The sequence below is a fragment of the Marmota flaviventris genome, chromosome 14, assembly GCF_047511675.1.
Source record: "Marmota flaviventris isolate mMarFla1 chromosome 14, mMarFla1.hap1, whole genome shotgun sequence".
Lineage (NCBI taxonomy): Eukaryota > Metazoa > Chordata > Mammalia > Rodentia > Sciuridae > Marmota > Marmota flaviventris.
This window is the reverse complement of record NC_092511.1, coordinates 25,099,960-25,119,895: the sequence shown is the minus strand read 5'-3', so window position 1 is coordinate 25,119,895 and position 19,936 is coordinate 25,099,960. Positions and strand designations below refer to the sequence as shown.

General features: G+C 39.7%; 1 protein-coding gene across 4 annotated transcripts in view; it reads right to left on the bottom strand.

Annotated features, from left to right (window-relative positions):
• The window catches only part of Ttc27 (tetratricopeptide repeat domain 27), a 157,457-nt gene extending 148,936 nt beyond the window's left edge, over positions 1 to 8,521 (bottom strand). Inside the window, exons 1-4 of one of the 4 annotated variants that reach the window (XM_071601477.1) lie at positions 8,482 to 8,521; positions 8,240 to 8,360; positions 6,762 to 6,939; positions 4,128 to 4,257 (exon numbers count right to left, since the gene is read on the bottom strand). In XM_071601477.1, the coding sequence (XP_071457578.1) occupies positions 4,128 to 4,257; positions 6,762 to 6,939; positions 8,240 to 8,339 (408 nt within the window). In that variant the 5' untranslated portion in view covers positions 8,340 to 8,360; positions 8,482 to 8,521. Of the gene's footprint in view, positions 1 to 4,127; positions 4,258 to 6,761; positions 6,940 to 8,239 lie in introns of all 4 variants that reach the window. The other 3 variants (XM_071601476.1, XM_027933487.2, XM_071601478.1) reach the window with 3 other exon arrangements.
• Between the last annotated feature and the right edge of the window lie 11,415 nt (positions 8,522 to 19,936).

The following is a 19,936-nucleotide window of genomic DNA, read 5'->3' as shown; positions in this document are numbered from 1 at the left end:
CAGCCTTACAAACAGTGAGGTGCTAAGCAACTCCATGAGACCCTGTCTCTAAATAAAATACAAAATAGAGAAAGGGATATGGCTCAGTGGTCGAGTGCCCCTGAGTTCAAACCCTGGTAACCCCTGGCAAAAAAAAAAAGATACTGTCCTGTTTCTTACTGTGTTTTAAGTAAAATTTTTAACTGAAACCTCAGTTTCATCAATTATATAATAAAATAACTGAAACTACAATTTCATAGAATCCTTATTAAAGATTAAACTAGTTTAAGTAATATCAGTATCTAATTCAGTATTCAAAATTTGGAATAGTAAATAAATACTGAATATCTTAAATATTGATTAATATTCAATAGGGAAGAAAGAAATAGCTATAGGTGAATCCTACATTCCATTTGCATCATCACTGAGAATTGTAATAGCAGAATAAAGACAACATGAATAACCATACCAAATTGCAAATAAAGCTTACTAATGTCTAAAGATAGAAGAAATTAAAAAGGAAAAAAAGAAAAAAACTTCATTTTACAAGTGAGGAAATAGACTCAAAATAATTAAGCTGGGCTGGGCATAGTGGCGCAGGCCTGTAATTCCAGCCACTCAGGAGGCTGAGGCAGAAAGATTGCAAGTTCAACACCACCCTCAGCAACTTAGCGAGACCCTCTCTCAAAATAAAATAAAAAGGGTTGGGGATTTAGCTCAGTGGTAGAAGGCTTGCCTAGCATGCGTGAGGCCCAAGGTTCAACCCCCAGAATCACAAAGAAAAAGAATCCTTATCTTACTTTGTGATGAGAAATATGTCTACCTATTCTAGTAGAAATTTTAGATCAGTGTATTCTAACTAAAATCCCTAAATGTAAATAAAAAATAAGCAAACTCTTTTTGTACTTATAGATGGACAGCATGCCTTTATTATATTTATTTATTTTTATGCAGTACTGAGGATCAAACCCAGTGCCTCACACATGCCAGGCAAGCGCTCTGCCACTGAGCTCCAGCCCCAGGCCCAAATTAGCAATTTAACAGGGCAACAAATACAAATTATACAAGACAGTGATGATATCATTATCTCTGATACTCAAAGTCAGAGTCTGGTTACCAAACCTACTTCAATCCAAAACTCTCCAGAGATGGTATGAACAAGTCAGACAAATAACAAATTCATGAGTGAATGAATGATTAAACAAATAAAGTTTTCTTCCTAGTGCTTCTCCTTTATCATCAAAGAAAAGTCAAATGCTGTAGAAATCTTCTTATACCTGTGATATAACACTGACATTCCAACTGAGTTCTAAATGTGCTCTGAGATTTGGGGAAATGGTTCATTTTAAAGAGGATTATTTATATTTTCAATAAAAACAGACAAAGCAAAAAGTTAACAATTCCCTTAAGAATAATTCCTCAATCAAGAGAGCAGATGACATATAAAAATACACATTCATAAGAATAACAATGAAAAAAATTAAACATCTGGAAACCTGAGAAAAACTTAATATAAAACCAGATTACCATGAGATCAACCTTTATGTATAAGAGTTAACCTACTGTTCATACATGAATTTTCTGTACTATTCCTCTGGGGCTATTTAGCACCACTCGTCAGAAAACAGCCCTACAAATGCAAAGGTCATAAGTTAGAGGCAGGGAAAAAGAACTTTGCTTTAGCGATTATATTCCATGACCATAAAGTATATTTGCAGACATTTGTATATTGTAAGAACTAAGAAGATGAATCAGTATAGGAAAATGACAATTAGAAAAGAGTGATGTGCTACTCTTCACTTTTAAAACTTCAACTCCCTCTACCTTCCAGATAAACATCTTCAGGTCACTGGTGAAGAGTATAATCAATAAAAACCTTTTGGAAAAACCTAGCACTACCATGAAAAGGTCAACATGTGGACACTCTAAAAGGCAGAGAAACGCCACTTAGAGATATATATACCACAGCAGACATTATAGCAGAAATGTTTATGTCCCTCCAATATTCATGTTGAAATCCTCACCCCCAAGGTAATGGTACTAGGAGGTGGAGCCTTTGGTGGTGATTAGATCATGAGGGATTGTGGACTGTCCAGATTCCATAACTATGAGAAATGAGTTTCTATTGTTGATAAACTGCCCAATTTATAGAATTGTATTATAGCAGCCCAAACAGACTATGACAGCAGAACTTCCAACTCAGTGCTAGAAAGAGTTTGTGTGTTGAAATATTGATTCCCCTCGGCCATGAGCGTGGCAAAGGATAGCCTACGGGTCAATAAAAACAGCCTTCTCCACTGCTAAGTGCATTATGTCAAACACTATCATTTTTTAAAGCATGCTACACTTTGAAAGTCTTGCAAATGATATCCTGAAGATATGCTCTTAATGGCATTATGATAATGGCAAAATATAGAAACCATTTATATGACAATCAGAGTATACACACAGAGTATACACACAGAGCCTAGCATCCGCAAGTCCCTGGGTTTAATCCCCAGTACCACAAAAAAACATAAGATATCATAGTAGATATATAAATGGTGGTATATTCATACAATTGGAATACCATACAACAGAAGAACTGAATAACGTGTAATTTCATAGTATACCATTGACCAAGAAAAGTCAAAAAAAAAATATACGCTTTCATTTACATAAAGATCAAAACTGACAACACTAAACATGATTTCTAGGGATTCATACATAGGTGCTAAAACCATGAAGAAAGGCATGGAATGATGAATACAAAATTCCATGAGAATGGTTCATGAGAGCAGGTCAGGGGATACTATCACAAAGCATAAACCGGGGACTTCTAAGGTTGTATTTCCTAAATTTTTGAAAGCAAAACACATGTGAAGAACAGTACAGGAGCTGTGGTGTGGCTCAATGGTAGAGTGCTTGCCTAGCAAACGTAAGGCTCTGGGCTCAATCCCTAGCACTAAGAGAGTAAAAAACCATCAGACATGAATACTCAGCAAATATTTTTAACTATGACGATTAGATAGACTTCAAACCTACATTATAAGGCCATAGAAACCAAAACTGTTTCATACACAATAAGAGAAGGAATGAGTTGTTCCATATATGTAAACCTCTAGATAATTGAAACATATCTCTTTAAGCACCATAATCATTGGGGTTGTTATTTCTCCAATTCTGGATGAAAACCTTCATAAAGTGTAAAATTATAAGTTCTCTTCTTAGACATAGATACAAAAGACCCTTTAACTTTTCAGTAATGATTTAGAGTCATCACAATGAATTTCAATGATTCTATGGCAATAAAGATGGTGACTCACTAAGCTGAAGTAGACAGAGCTAACTACTGTGGTTTTCAGACCTTGTGTGCTTTTGTACTTCTCTTTCCATTCTACCAACAAATTATTAACACCTATTTCTAACTAGCTGCATTCCACTACTTCTAATTCTGAGAAACCAGGTAACGGTAAACAGGTAAGTCCCTTTTGCTGCATGAGCTTTGAATGCTAAAGGGCCCTATTTTCAGGCTGAGCAACTGGCAGTATGTTCAAGATCACTAAGGTGGCTGGATAAATTGAAGTTACCATACTTCTTTTGTAGATCACCTCAGACTCACCAAGCCCTAGATGTGAACGCTCAAAAATCTCCTGAGGAGCTCAAATTGCAAGTTCTACTGATGACCTACCGATGAAGGTCAATATTCTTGTTAAAGATGGATAATAATTATAACCATAAAGTACCTATATGCCAGGAACTTTAAATGTTTGTAATAGAAAGGAAACCACCCCTGGGAGCCATTTTTAGGGAGAGCAGCAAAATTTACCTGCAACGAAATTAAACAGACTTCCAGATTTGCTGCTTTTCCAGAAAAGATCTTTCTGAAACTGTGATATTATAACCAAGTGATGGGTGTAGCTGTGTGTGCTCTAATAAAAGTGCAATTAATAAAGCTTGGTAAAATGAGGGTGTCTGAAGAGCAGTCTGAGACTAATAATGGATCTTGTAGAAATATTTGAAATCTGATCAATGAATAGAATTCTTAGTGGTTTTGCACAAACCATAAAATTTCTTTCCTATCTAGTATTAGCTTCAGTTTAGAAAGACCTGCTTATAATGAATAAATAACACAACAATAACAAATATGACATTTTCAAGAAACATACCTCACTGAACTGCTGTAACAAAGTAGATGGTAAAAAATCCTGAGGGTTCAAGTCCGTAGGAGGCCCTGTCCAGTTACTCTGAACAAAAAGCTGCAAACTGCTCACACCAAGGAGGAATATCAGCTGTTGCCTTCATGTAAGGATGATTAAAGAAAGAAAAAAAATGAACCACTATCACCATAAAAATCTCAAACGTGCTATTTCATTTCAGTGTTAAGAAAAAGATATCCAGTAACAATTGTTGAAACTACTCTAAAGTACTATTAAAAATCAATTCTGAAACAAAATAATTTTACATCTGTAATTATAACTGTGGTTATAACCAACATTATAACTATGAGCCACATATGGTTCTTTTAAATTTAAATTGACTAAAATTAAATAAAATTTAAAATACTGGTCTTAGCACTTTCCATATTTCCAGTGTTCAACAGCCAAATATAACCACTATATTCTTCTTTTGCTGTCTGATGTATGTACACCATTGTAGCAACTACCACACTGGACAGAGCAGATACAAAGCATTCCCAGAACCACAGAAAATTCTTCCAACAGTGCTGATATAGGTCCTACTCAAACACCTGTAACTTTTCCTTATATTCTATTTAAATAGCTCTGACATTATCAGAAGATGTAAGAAAATTTGACTTTATACAAAAGAAAACTGGTCATAAAAAGTTTTTTCTAACATTTACTGATCCTGTACCAAATGCTAGAATGAAAAGACCTCAAGAAATCTGACTAAAATCTCTATTTTTTTATGCTGTTTTACTTTAAGATAGAAATAGATATTTTCTATAAAAGGAGAGATATAAAACATTTGGGGCCCTATATGTCACACACTTGTTTATTTTTTGTTGTTGTTGTTGGCGTTTTTTGGCCTAGAAGACATAATTTGTCAAACCCTATATTAAAACATTGAAATCCAGCAAGTAACAGCCAGGAAATACTGGAATTTCATTCTGAAGAGAAAGAAACAGCAGTCACCTTTTCCTTCCCATAGTCCCTAGGCCTATTTATTTATTTATTTGTGGGAAGGATACCAGGAATTGAACTCAGGGGCACTCGACCACTGAACCACATCCCCAGCCCTATTTTGTATTTTATTTAGAGACAGGGTCTCTCTGAATTGCTTAGCACCTCGCTTTTGTCTCAGCCTCTGAGCTACTGTGCCACCGCGCCCAGCCTTAGGCCCTTTTCAAAAGGAAAATTCTTTAACTGGAGAGGGAGGAAAAAAAAAAAAAAAATCAAACTTACAAGCCTATAAGAGCCCAGAATATAAAGCCCTGGAGGTGTTCAACTGACAACAGAATAAGGAATAACTGATAACTGGCACTAGAGAAAAGAGCCTGCCTGTATGTAGAAGTTAGGAAAGAGAAAAAAAAAACAGGTGTATAACAACATCTTAAAGCTTTAATACAACCATCCTAACTAAAAATGCTTAAGGTGAATTGAGAATAGTTTAATTTTCCAATGCCCAAAAGTGAGTCAAATGAAGTGACTCTTGTCAAGCTAGAATTCTAATCTACCGGTGAATAATGTGTGTGTGTGTGTGTGTGTGTGTGTGTGTGAGAGAGAGAGAGAGAGAGAGAGAGTTAATGGATACAAGGCAAGCTGCTCCTATGGTATACATACATCAGAAAGCAAAATTAGAATCAAGATTGGATATTGCAGGAAATATAAACCATTGGGAAACCTGAACAAAATGAAAAGGAATTATATTACATTGAAAAATAAACAAAAAACCTAGAGTAACATTTGTGGGTGAACTACTTACAGATATGGGTTATGTCTTATATTTACAATCTCAACAACATAATACAGTAGTTGGTTTACTGGTTGAAGAACTAAATAAAGGCATTCCCTATGTAAAAAAGTAAAATGAAACAGCATGCATTTTTCAAGATAATTAAAATTTGATGTGGATGCCACAGATAGTTGAGAAAAGAAAAAGGCATATTAACAAATCTCTAACAGTAAAATACAGACTACTGAAAAGCTTAGATTTCAGTGTGTAACTTGTAGACTATACTTAACCCTATAAAATTACATAAACTTTAATGGAAGAAAGTAAGCCTAAGATTTCATAATAAAAATATTAAGTTTTCTGATCTCTTCAAAGATAACAATCTAAAACATAATAAAAGTAGTTAGAAGTGTCACTCAGTAATCTAGAAATAACAATACTGTTAACCTGCTGAAAGGAGACAGGTCTAAGGTCTTCTTATTGTTCAAACATAACCATATGGAAGTTCGGTGGGTAGTGGGTTAGCAATTAACAACCCATTATGTGCAGGTCTCAAAAATTTACTACATCACTTTACTTTTTCATTCTGCATGGTCTTCTGGACAAGACAACTTATAACGATAACTCAGTATATCTTCAAGTCCAGGCTTATCAACAACTGCTAAAATCAGTGCCCCACGAGTCAAGGTGCTATTATATTTATTCAAAATCTGTTTCTCCATGAAAATCTTAAATAAAATTCTATCTTTCTGGGGCTGGGGTTGTGGCTCAGCGGTAGAGCGCTTGCCTGGCATGTGCGATCCTCAACACCACATAAAAATAAATAAATAAACAAAATAAAGGTATTGTGTCTAACCAAAAATAAATATTTAAAAAAAAAATTCTACCTTTCTGTTTGGTCCAAATCTGCTGAGCAATCCAGAAATGTAACTATCTGCTTCTCCAGGTAACTGTCAATCTTTTCTTCAGCCATCATTGTTGAATTTAAAATATTTTGAGTCACTGAATGTAAGAACATGGCCTCGAAGCTCCCTTCTAATAGTAATTGTAAGAAAGATCCACTCTCTGTAATATAAAAAATTAGACCACTAACCCAAAAGAACAATTTTTTTATACTATAAAGAGAACCTTATAGGAAAAGGCAATTTTACTATGAAAAAGGTATACATAAAGAATCCTTGCTGTACATTAATCACAAAGCACTGACCAAATATCTGTCATTATTCAAACAACACTACTCCTAAATTTAGAGCTCACCTGTACTATGAGCAGCAAGGTAAGTCACACCAAAAAAATAATATTCCTCATTAATAGGTATTATTAACCTCCTACTTGGAAATTCACAGATTCCAAATGACAACAGAAGTTTTGTTAGCCAGGGTCCTAGGATTTTTCACACTCTGGCTCATTTATTCACCCACTATTCTCCCTCATGAAGTCACTCCAAACATACTGGTTCACTAATTGTTCTCCTAATATTCCTAGGCACATTTCTGCCTCAATGCTTTCGTATTTGTGATTTTTTTCCTGCTGAACTTTTCTACACGTGCCAGTCATAAACTAAAAATCAGCTCGTCTGATGTCCCATGAAACTTTATTCTAGACCATATTTGACACCACTAGATATCGATTTCCTCTCTCCTGGGATTTCCTGTGTATGTACACACGTGCACGTGTGAAAACACACACACACAAAAACACACACACACAAACACTATACGACACTAGTAAATGTCCATTTTAACTCTACCTCCCTGGTAAATGTGCATTGCTTACAAAAATTACATCTTTACCGCCTTATTTCGGTTTTTCTATTTACTAGCTGTGTGACTTTGGATAAATAACGCATTCATATTCAGATGTCTTCATTTGCAAAATGGTATTAAGATAGTATCTACCTTACATGTCTATTACAGGGAATAAATAAATGAATAATGTTAAGGGCTTACAAAAGCAGCAGGCAGCTTTTGCCTTAAACCTATATCCCAGGGACTTGGTAGGCTGAAGCAGGAGGATCCTGTTAATAGGAGTCCAGCCTTCGCAACTTACTGAGACCCTGCCTTAAAATAAAAAATAAAGGGCTAAGGATGGAACTCGATAGTACAGCGCCCCTGGGTTCTAGCCAGTAAAAGAAAAACGCAACGGAAGTTGCCACTGTTATCATTCTGATCCTGGGAGCTGAGCAGTTTGGGGTTCAGATGCACCTAACCCCAAGACCCGCTCACCACGTCAAGGGCTCAAAAGCCCCAAAGCCTGGATCTTGGTGTGGGGTTGGAGGACACAAGGAGGGATAAGATCCAGAGCTGGCATCCCGCATCCTCACAGCTCCCATGCTGGCCTAAGACCCTGAAGGTGCGCCTCTCACCAGAGCCGAAGACCCCCTCCTGCTTCCATTGCTGCCGCTCAGCCTCGGTGGGGAAGCCCCTCAGAACTGCCACCTCCGGGGTCCGTATCAGCCCGGACATCGCTGCAGCCAAAATGCGTTCCTATGAAGATCACACAGCAGTGAACGAATAATGAAAGAAAGCGTATCCAAAATCTCCGAAGTCAAGTAGTGACAATTATAACGACACCCACAGAGCTATAACTCCATGTGTGGATATTAACCTAAGGAGGCGGCCATGACAGCAGCGCGGAGCACCCTGGGAAAAACACTCGTGCTCTCTGACCCAGTTTCCGCGTAGAAAACCAACCAGAGTCTGGGTACTGAGCATGCCCGGTGGGATGTCCCGCCCCCGAGGCGTGGGGGCGGGGATGAGCTCAGTCACGCCCCTAAGTGGGTGGGGTTGGTGTGGGGTGGGAGGGGTGTTTATTCGATTCCCACTACTGGCAAAAAATACAAGTAAAACAGCAACTCACAAAGGAGATCTTGGCCAACAGTGATTTCATAGGCGAGGCAAGAGCTGTGCTTCTAAATGCTTTTGCGTGAGAACTCTCTTGACTACCTGATGCCACTTTACCATTGAACTACATCCCTAGCCCCAGCCCTTTTATTTTTTTTTAATATTTATTTTTTAGTTATAAGTGTACACAAGATTTTTATGTGGTGCTCAAGATCGAACCCAGTGCCTCATGCATGCCAGGCGAGCACTCTACCACTGAGCCAAAACTCCAGCTCCAACGCTTTTATTTATTTTTATTTTTTGATACTGTCTTGCTAATTTGCTAAGGGTCTCACTAAATTGGTCAAGCTGGCCTCAAACTTGATATCCTCCTGCCTCAACCTCCTGATCTGCTGTGGATACATGTGTGCCACCATGCCTGGCTAATAAACCTTTTTTTTTTTTTTTTTTTTGGCTGGGGAGGTGCTGGGGATTGAACTCAGGGGCACTTGACCACAGAGTCACATCTCCAGCCCTATTTTGGATTTTATTTAGAGACAGGGTCTCACTGAGTTGCTTAGTGCCTGGCTTTTGCTGAGGCTGGCTTTGAACGCAGAATCCTGCCACAGCCTTCAGAGTCTCTGGGATCACAGGCACGTGCCACCATACCAGCAAAACTTTTTTTTACTTATTCAAACTTATGACTTTTGATGTACCCTATCACATTCCCATTAGTAAAGAATCTTATTTCCCAAAAACCAGCCTTCTCTGGAGACTATCATTACACAAGTTCTATAATTAAGTTCTCAATTTATGGAGAGTACAATTTGTAAAAAAAAAAAACAATTTAAAAATTATAATCTTTGCATGCAATAATTAATAGGGGCTGCAGGGGGAGCATAGCTCAGTGGTACAACACATGTGTAGCTTGTAGAAAGCCTGGGTTCAATTCCCTGCACCACAAAATAATTAATAATATGTGAGTGTTAGCTTTTCATCATTACATCATTAGGGCCAAAATAGCTGACACAGATATCTTACAGAAGAATGTATTTTGGCAAATGGTTACAGAGGTTTCAGTCCATAGTCAGCTGGCTCCATTGGTTCGGGTCTGGGGTGAGGTGGACCATAATAGGAGAAAGGCATGGCAGAGGGAAACTGCTTGCTGCTCAGTTCATGGAAGACAGGAAGGAGAAAGAGAGAAAAATGAGAAGGAGAGGAAGGAGGAAGGGGCTGAGAGAAGATGAACCCTACTGGGAATGCCCCTAAGTGACCTGCTTCCTTCAGCTAGGTCCCACTTTCCCAGAAGCCCATTCAGCATTCAATGGATTCATTCACTGATGAGGTCAGTCCTCATGATCTAATCATTACCCCCAAACCCAACCTCTGAACAGAAGAAACTTTAGGGAACATTCAAGATCCAAACCACAACAATGTGGGTTTTTTTTAAAAGCCCTTATGCCAGAAAAGTGGATGTAACTATACTTAGGATATAACTATTTGCCACAAAATCAACCAGAGACAATATACCTACAGCTCCACTGAGACTGATCACATCGCCTATGCTACTCCGAGATTTTTTTCTCCTCCTCAGGGAAAATAAAGCTCTTCATTGCTAACCCCAAGCCAAAATTAACTGTTCTGCAGGTCTATTATTCAAGTCATTCCAACAGCATGAGCTCCCAGTGGACTGTGTCTTCTTTAAAAGATCACAAAGGGTATATAACCATAGCTGCGGATAATATATATAACCCCTGAGGATAATGTCCCTATACATAGAAGTTAAATGATTAGAGATGATCATCAAAATTTTGTTTCCTCACTTTGGCTGATGTAGCAAATAGAATGATCCAAGCCCTGGGGACATAAGGATTCAGATTTCCTAACACAAGGATTTATGGATAACAAACGTAATGGATAGCATATGACCAATAATTTGCCTTCAATTTCCTTTTGGCCAACTGTGATATGGTTAGCATTTCAAACTGTGCCTGAATTTATTCCACAGGTGAGTTAAAAGTGTATCTAAGCTAAAGGAAAAAGCAAATTGGTTATCTAAAGTAGATGCAGTGGGTCACTTAATCTTACTTTCTTGATTAAACCTGGTAAATCATGGGCAGTGGGTTCCAGTGTTCTTCCAGATGCTCAAAACTCCAGTGTATTTGTTTCCCATTTGTTTTATAGCTGCTGTCCAAATCTCTACCACTTCCATGCAGTCACTGTCCTGACAGATGATTCAGCAAATGACTCAAAACAAAACCAGGATAATCATGCTGGTCAACACATACACCAAAAATCAGCTCTCACAGGCAAACCCTCATTGTCGGAGGATCATCACGGTGGTTAAAACCTGGACCATCCTCGACACTATTTCCTGCAGATGTGGCTGAATGAAGACCAATGTGAGGGACTTAATATTGAAAACTTCCCATAAGCTTGGGGAAAAGACTGATGTTCTGAAGCCATGGTGATAAACAGTGACTAGAACTAGTTATAGACCTGTTCAGTCATTGAATAACTTGCTGGAAGTAAACATATTTTTGCAAGTCAACCAACCATGGCCTCATTCTTGTTTATGAAAGTCAGGGATAGATTCACTCAGCTGAAAAGGCTCTGAATATCACCCCGTCCACAATGGCTTCGCATTTTATAGATGATGTCAAATGCTTAGGCCTCTACGTTTACCAGTACTTACTCTGAAAGCCTTGCCTAGATTAGTGCTCCCTGTACTAGAAGAGACTGAGATAGACCTACATAACTTTCCCTTCCTAAAATATGCAATAAATTCAGCTTTTTTTTTTCCTTTCAGGTATTGAATAGGGTCTTATTATTCTTGGACAATATATCACACCATATCAGACTGGACATTTGTGATGAGGCACTCTGTGATGGGTCAATCATCTCTACTGGCACTGTGTAGAGATGGGGTTTGATATACTCATGAGGCCCCACAAAGAGGACTGCAGTATGTGAGAAAGTTTTAGGAGAGTGTTTCTAGGCTTCATGCCTCTTTGCAGCCCGAAGAGAAGGAATGCTTTTATTCCCTTAGACACTAACAGCAGACATAGACAGAAGAGGGTACTATTGTTTGAGAGGAAGCTGAGTGGTGTCAACACAAAAGGTAAAAGAAAAGTCCAGGTAATAAGATCCAGCTGTGGCTGACCTTGCTCCAGCAGTGTGTCAGCTATGAATTAGTTCTTTTCATCCGATGTGTTATTTAATACTATAATTCCGAGGCTGCTCATTGTATTATCTCATTTTAGAAGCAAAGAGAGTAAGACTTCTGGTAAATAAGTGAATAAATGATACAGCTGGAAATCAAACAAGTCAGTAAGACTTCTGTACCAGGGTTTCTCAAAGTTCAGAGACCACTAGAATCAGCATTATTATGAGCCATGCATGGTGGTCAGGCTGAAGTAGAATTTCTTATTTAAAAAAATGTATTTCTTAGTTGTAGTTGAACACAATACCTTTATTTTATTTATTTTTATGTAGTGCTGAATATTGAACCCAAGGCCTTTCACGTGCTAGGGGAGCGCACTACCGCTGAGCCACAATTGCAGCCCTGAAGTAGAATTTTTTAAACCAAGAAGTTTTAAGCCAGACTGGGTAACCTAGGGATTCTCCTAACCCCCCCCCCCCAAAATAAGAATTACCCGTGGAACTCATTAAAATACACATTCTTAGGCCTTCTCTTGTTCTAATAAAACAGACTATTTGTTCATTCCATACTAGGAGTTTGGGAAGTATAAGTGTCCACCATATGCCTAGGTAAGTGGCAGGAATGTCTACTCCTAGCAGGTTTGTCCCCCCTCCACGTGGTCTATTGAATGGTTGGGCAAAGACACTGCAGTTCCATGTTTTTGATTGCTCTGGGCATTTGTGCAAAGTAACCCATTAATATCACCACAAATTCTTCCAACGTGGTTAATGTCCTAGTGTGTGTGTAAATGAAATATAAAGTCACTATGATGTCAATTCAGTTTGTACCAGGACCTGACTAAAACTGTCACAGAAAGATGAATAGCATGTCAGTGTAATTAAAAAAGACTTCTGCTTTTTAAAAAAAATTGTATTTGATGATACCCTTCCTATCTACCTTCCCATTAAATAGAAAGTGATCTATTTTCCCAATTTATTAGAAATCGGTTATGAGGGATAATTTAGGACAGGTGAAAAAGACATGTTCCCTTGCCTATCAATATTCAGACAAATACATAGCTCACATATTTTTCCTAAGTAAGACTGAATTCATGAGTGTTCGACCAGAGGGGGCTTTTTTTTCCTTTTATTTCAATACCAGGGATTGAACCCAGGGTTGTTTTCCTACTAAGCATAAAGATTTATATTCCCTAAAAAAAAAAAAAAAAAGTGCCTTATTAGGCTTTGTTAGGCCTTGTTATGGGGACAATTTCTCAGGTCTTCCACCTCTTGGTAAACAATTATTAATTTCTGTCATTTTCATGATAATCATGGACAGGTTACAGATGCTACAACTGCTATTTTGTATTAATCTTACTTCAGCACTCATGTCTTTTTGTTTCTCTCATAGAAGTGCCCACCCCAGGTGACTTTACATCCTGTTCTTCCTGAGCCAGATTTTTACCAGGGACTCCTTGACCCACTCAATTTCTAAAAAGGGACTCCAAACTGCTTGCCCACTGCACATTGCCCCCCTTTGAGCTGGAAGTAGCAAGAACGGTCCTCGCCCTTTTCCCTTATAGTAATAGGAGGTCCCTAATATTAGAGAAAAAATTACGGTCAATATAGATGTTCGCCAATATGTCTAGCTCAGAAAGATGTACCTGGGAAACTACTCCCAAGATTACACTGGGTGATCTCCCAGAAAGAGACACTTGCTTCCACAACCCAACTTATAAGTGGAACAACTCCCCATTCACCAAAAATTGTGCTTCCCGGGTCCCACTTGAAACTCCTAGACTAAATCTCCAAACTGTCAATAACTCTGAACTATGTAACTTACCATTTTGATGGAGTAAAAGGAAAAGAACACCTGAACTTACTAAAAGGCCAGGCCCCACTGATTTATCAACATAGACTGGCTACCCCCATTTTAGTTCCCCTCCTGGCTGGATCTACTGCTTTGGGAACTACAACTCTTATCACAGGCTCTAAAAATTTTAAGTCCCTCAGCCGTCAAATAGATATAAATTTAAACTTCAGGCAATTGGTTCCAAAACCTATTCTCATGGTCCCTTTGGTTGACTACCATCATTTTAGCCATAGTTGGGTCCCTAGTATTTCTCCTGATTGGGATTACTGTACGACCCTGCCTCTTAAAAACCCTCCTAAACCATATACACAAAAATGTAGGTCAGACTTATGGTCTTGCGAGTCCAGTATGGTCCCTTAGACACAGAAGGACGAAAAAGAAACTGAGGCCTAATGATGTGCAAGATTGACATCAAACCTACTAAAACCAGTGGGGAATGTGGTAGTAGAAGCAAATGTGACTCCATTTTGTTTTATGACTTCATCCTGTAAAACAACCATGCCAAGTAGAAGAGTTATGACTGGGGCAAGATGTTCTTTTCCTTTTGCTATAGAAAACTTTAAGAACACGAAACTACCTGATGGGGTATTGTAACTAGGGTAATGGGGATCTGTTTCTGTAACTGGGGTGACTGGGCTAACTGTGATTGGTTAGGCTTCCCTGCGCTTGACTGCACTGTCCCGCTTCTGTAACCTGGCTTGCTTGCATTGGCTAGACGCCCCCGAACATCCCTTTTGCGGTTTTCAGGCTTATAAGGAGTGCCCTTGCAATTGTTCGGGGCTGATCAGGGGAACAGCTTTATGTTCTGGTCAGCCGCCACAGGTCTGCTTCAATAAAGGCTTGATTTGATTATATGTGAGTGGTCTGGAAGTCAGTTTATGAAACCCTGGGATGAAGCTTTAACTATAACAGTAGCAATTACTAGGCTGGCTGTTAGAGGTTTCTCCTTTGAGGCAGAAGAGATTACTTTCTTTCCCCTCCTTCCCTTACCTGCTCCTAGCAGTACCCCCCCCCCCCCCCCGCCCCAAGGTCTATCTGTTTTTCTTCCCCTTCTTTCTCTGGTGGTAGTGGTGGTGGGGTACTGGGGGCTGAACTGGAGGGTGCTTTACCACTGAGCTGCATCTCCAGCCCTTTTTTACTTTTTTGAGACAGGATCTCGCTAAATTGCCGAGGCTGGCCTTAAATTTGTGATACCCAGCCTTCCAGTAGCTGGGTTACTGGCCAGAGCCAAGGTACCTGCATGATTATAGTTTCCCACTGTAAAGTTAGGAGCCCTGGGGCTGGGGATGTGGCTCAAGTGGTAGTGCGCTCGCCTGGCATACATGCGGCCCGGGTTCGATCCTTAGCATCACATACAAACAAAGATGTTGTGTCCACTAAAAACTAAAAAATAAATAAAAAACAAAAAAGTTAAGAGCCCAGTTACCTAGGGCTAGGAATTCTCTAGAGCTGGGTGAAGTATTCTCAGGGAATTGCCCTTCCTTGGCTCAAAGACCAAGGCAATCCCTTCAGATCTGAGATAATCTCAGAGAGAACTTGCTGGTGACTGGAAGGTTCTCAAAATAACAATCTAAATGATTAATTTTAATGGACTCTTCTCTTTTATTAGACTGAGGACATCCTAAGGGTAGGGTCAGCCTAATGATATTTTATTCCCATTCCCTGTGCATTGCAGGATAGGAAGAAAGTGCTAGAATGTCTGATCAAATTAACATCATAACAAATTAAGATGTTCCTTCCTTGGTAAAGAGGCTTTTGCAAATTACACTTAGGAGTGGATGAGCTTGAGGACTTCCTGAGCTCGCCCTTGCTCAATGCCTTTGGGGAGATTTACCTTGGTCCCTTGGTCTAAAGGGGAGAAGTGCTTGCTTCACTGGCGAGTAGCAGCAGCTGATTCTCAGAGATGGATGGGCAGGTGGGTTTTTACCCATACCTAGCCTCTACCTCAGGTGTGATGGGTCTAGGCTTGAAAAACACACCCCTTCCTGTTTTGTGAATTTGTATTTAAAAACCAAAGAAATAAACAACAGGACAAATATTAGAAAATGGGTCAGGCTTAGGAAATCTCATACCTGGGCGGCTAGAGAATATAACAAAGACAGCAGCTCCCAGGAAAAGGATACCACCTCTAGCTGGTTCCTCTAAAAATGGAAAACATTCTAGAGGAGGAAGGCACTCTGTGGCTGGGTTTGGGTTTGCTGACTTTGCAATTGTAATGCCAGATTCCTGCGCCTCCAATAGACCTCCAGGACCCGATTCCAATGCAATCGTACAAGAGTCTTTATTGCAAACTTGGACTCACAACCATTCCTGACGCAGCGGTCCCAGGGAGTGAGTCCTGGTCCATTGTTCAGTGAGATTTTATAGGTTTCGGGGGAAACTCTTATGTGTCACAACATCATACAGCAAATCATTCCACACCTCGGGAAAATCAAACAACTCTTAACATTGATTAGCACATTCACTGGCGGGAACAAATTGGGTAGGGGTGATTGGTTACTACAAGAGGGGGATTCCTTTGAACTGATTGGTTTAAGCCACGAGGGGAGTACAGCTGAACTACATGGCTTCCCAACATGTTATCAACCACCATAAGCTACTGGGGGGTCATCTGGCATCCCAGGTATTTTCCCTGTCTCATGCTGATTGGTGGTTGCTAGGGGGTTGCTATGGCTCCTCACCTAGCCTGACTGAGTCAGGGACACCTGGCTCCACAGATCTCTCCTGATATTTGCAGACAAACAACTCAGCAGGGTGGCTATGTGCCTAGGAGTGCTCTGTGGGTTTTTCCAAGGACAAGGGTCACGCCCCCTTCCTTGGACAGGCTTTGCTCTGAGGTAGAGGCTGGTTTCTCAAAAATGGAGTCACATCAGTTTCTCACAGTTAGCAAGGTAAAAAAGAGTAAGGGATAAACCAAGGAACAAAACCTACCTGAAGAAAGGATAGGGAAAGCAACAGCCAGCGATGGGGTGAGGGAAATTCATGGCTACCCTTGTGACCTTGGAGGTGCCCAGGGAGGTGGGGAGATCCTGGGGACCTAACGGGGCGTAGATGATTTAACTTGTGGCTGTCTCCAGACTAGAGCAGTCTGCGTCTGACATGGCCTTGCTGGGCATCCCTCTCTGGAGAAATGACAAGTGAATGAAGCACACTTTAAATGGTAGCATGAAGCATAGGAAAATAAAACTGGCGAACCTGAGGGGGGGCACAGATGAAGGAACAAAGAAAAGCAAGATTTTGGTGGAGGCCCATGGGAGCACTACATAGTCACACCCCAGGCTAGGCAGGGAATGGGCCAGAGGATGCCTCTTCTACCCAGGAAATGGACAGGTTCAGAGGACTTGAGTCAGTTCCTTAGCTTGAAGCATTAGGAAGCACTAGAAGGTGCTAGAAACTGGGCAAATTTTAAGGAGGAAAGAGAAGGCTAGTGGGAGTTTCCTTTCAACAAGGCTCACACTTTCCACCACAAGTAGCCTCTGCATTCTTACTGACAAGATGGGCTCTGAGGGGTGGGAACTGGGATGTGTTCAAGCTTGTCCCAGGTCAGCTTCAGACAGGCCTATATCAATGCCCACATCAATCCCAGCTAGCAGTCTTTAGTCTTTGCATAGGGAAGCTCTTTTATTTATTTATTTTTAGTACGGGGTGGGGGGGGATTGAACCCAGCTTAACCACTAAACTACATTCCCCCAGCCCTTTTTTATATTTTATTTTGAGACAGGGTCTCCCTAAATTGCTTACGGCCTCACTAAGTTGCTGAGATTACAGGCATGCACCACCTCCCCTGGCTCATTTCAGACGTCTAAGAGAAGAGCTAAGCAAAAATGAAGGCCATCTAGGCAAAATACATACAAGCATGACAAAAATTAACATTTTACTATTCAAGTAGCTCATATATATTAAAACCTAAGACAAGTGGGAAAAGCAACCTCAACAATTCAACAAAATCCTGTCTCAAAATAAAAAGGGAAAAGGTATAAAGTGATAATTGACAGTAGTAGAAACCCAAATAGCTAACAAATAAACACTGTTGAAAGATTATATAACATTTGATAATAAAAAAAAGTCTGAACAAAAAATTATCATATCCAATGCTGGCCAAGATGCAGTAACACTGATATCGGAAACATAAATCACTATGACTCCCTGCAAAGCAATTAGTCATTATATTAAAAAAAAAAAATTAGGGGGGTGGGTACCAGGGACTGAACTCAGGGGCACTCAACCATTGAGCCACATCCCATGCCCTTTTGCCTTTTATCTAGAGACAGGGTCTCACTGAGTTGCTTTGCACCTCACTTTTGCTGAGGCTGGCTTTGAATTTGGGATCCTCCTGCCTCAGCCTCCTGAGCTGCAGGGATTACAGGTGGGTGCCTGGCTATCAAAAAATTTTACCTACCAGTTCTATGTAAAGGATTTATCAAAAGGAAATAATTAAAGATATAGACCATGTTCATCATAGCATTATTTATAATTAGAAAAATAGAAACAACTTAAAATGTCCAACAATAAGGAACTGATTAAGTACATCCATATTATGCAGACATTCATTTCTTTATGATAAAATGTGCATAATATAGTTTTAAAAATCAAAATATATATACCAGTTACTTAAAAAAGTATAGAAAAAGACTAGAAGATATTAAGAACAATTTCACATTTTATATTTTTCCCCATTTCCATGAGTTGCACATTAGTTTATCCACAATGAAAAGAAGTCTGATATCAAAGCCAGATGAACCTAAGGCCCTGCCATGCTCTATCTTCCCCATGACTGAAGTACCAATGTAGCAGTTTGGGTCGGGCTCCTCATTCCAGTCTTCTTTAGCTGCCTGCTCCTAGCTCCAATTCTACTCAGCTCCCCCAACATCTGCAACTGGATCTGTTCCTGTGACTCGACTGATCCAGTGGGCATGTCTGTTTTCCATCTGGAGTCTTTCAGATTAACCAATCTCTTCCAAGAGCAATCTCTTCAGCAAACTGATAGTATTTCAACACCACCTATAGGTTTAAGTATATAGTAGGGTATTAACTTTCAATTTTGGCAAAGTATATAGTATGGTGAAACACTGCAATGGTAGGAATTTATCTCAATAATTATCTTTAAGTAATAAATGACCTGTTGGTAACACCTGACTAGGACCCAAACCACATTTGAGCTGTTAGCACAGTGCTACTCAAATCACGATTCATGGGCTGCTGAGGAAGATAACATTGCAGCAAAAGCCTTATTGTGTTTAACAAAGTGTCTGTCTCTAAAGGAAGCAGGAGTGGGGAGACTAACCGAAAGCTATAGCCCTTCACCACAGATAGTATGAAGGATACCAACTACAGTATCTCACCTCACATCACATAAACCAACTTAGAAGATATTGAAGACAAAAATGTTCACAGTATTTCCTGTATTTGTCTGGCTTTGGAGATTTTAGTCTTTTTTTTTTTTAGTTTAGACGCAACACCTTTATTTATTTATTTATATTTATGTGGTGCTGAGGATCAAATCTAGGGCCTCGCACGTGCAAGGTGAGCACTCTACCACTAGAGTCACAACCCCAGCCCCAGGAGATTTTAGTCTTAATGTTAGAAAGATATTTCAGCAGTTAAATTTCTCTTTGGGGTTGGGAGTATAGCTCAGTGGCAGAACACTTACCCAGCATGTGCAAGGCCCTGGGTTCAATCCTCAGTACTACAGAGGGACGTGGGATGACATCTCTTTTAGATAACTTTTTTTGAAGAGACCTGCTTTATTGGTTTCCACATTTCTTCATTCTCTGCATGTGCTCTTGCACCCAGGTCACCCTTCTCCCAGGACCTCACATTCACCTCACACTAGCTTCTTACCTTGGGAACGTGAAATGAGGAATCCTCAAATCAATATATAATTTCCCCAAGCTGTCAAATGTCTATTCCACTCCAGCAGAGCCGGCCAAACCATTTGGCAATTCCCTCCTAATACATGATGCTGCTAACTTAACTCTCCTTTTTTTCTCACGTCGGGATAACGTCTTTATCCTCATCCTTCAAGACTTGTGATATCTTCCTTTAGGAAGCACCTTGGTGCCCATCAATATTTTTCCTAAGGTAAATACCCTTCCTCTATGCTCCCAAGTTATCCTGCAAATAACTCTGAAAGAGAAATTACATACTGCACAGATATTATGCTTTCATGTCAGTTATTCATTCAATTGTAGGAACCTGCACCTAGTACAAGATGAGTGTTCAAATG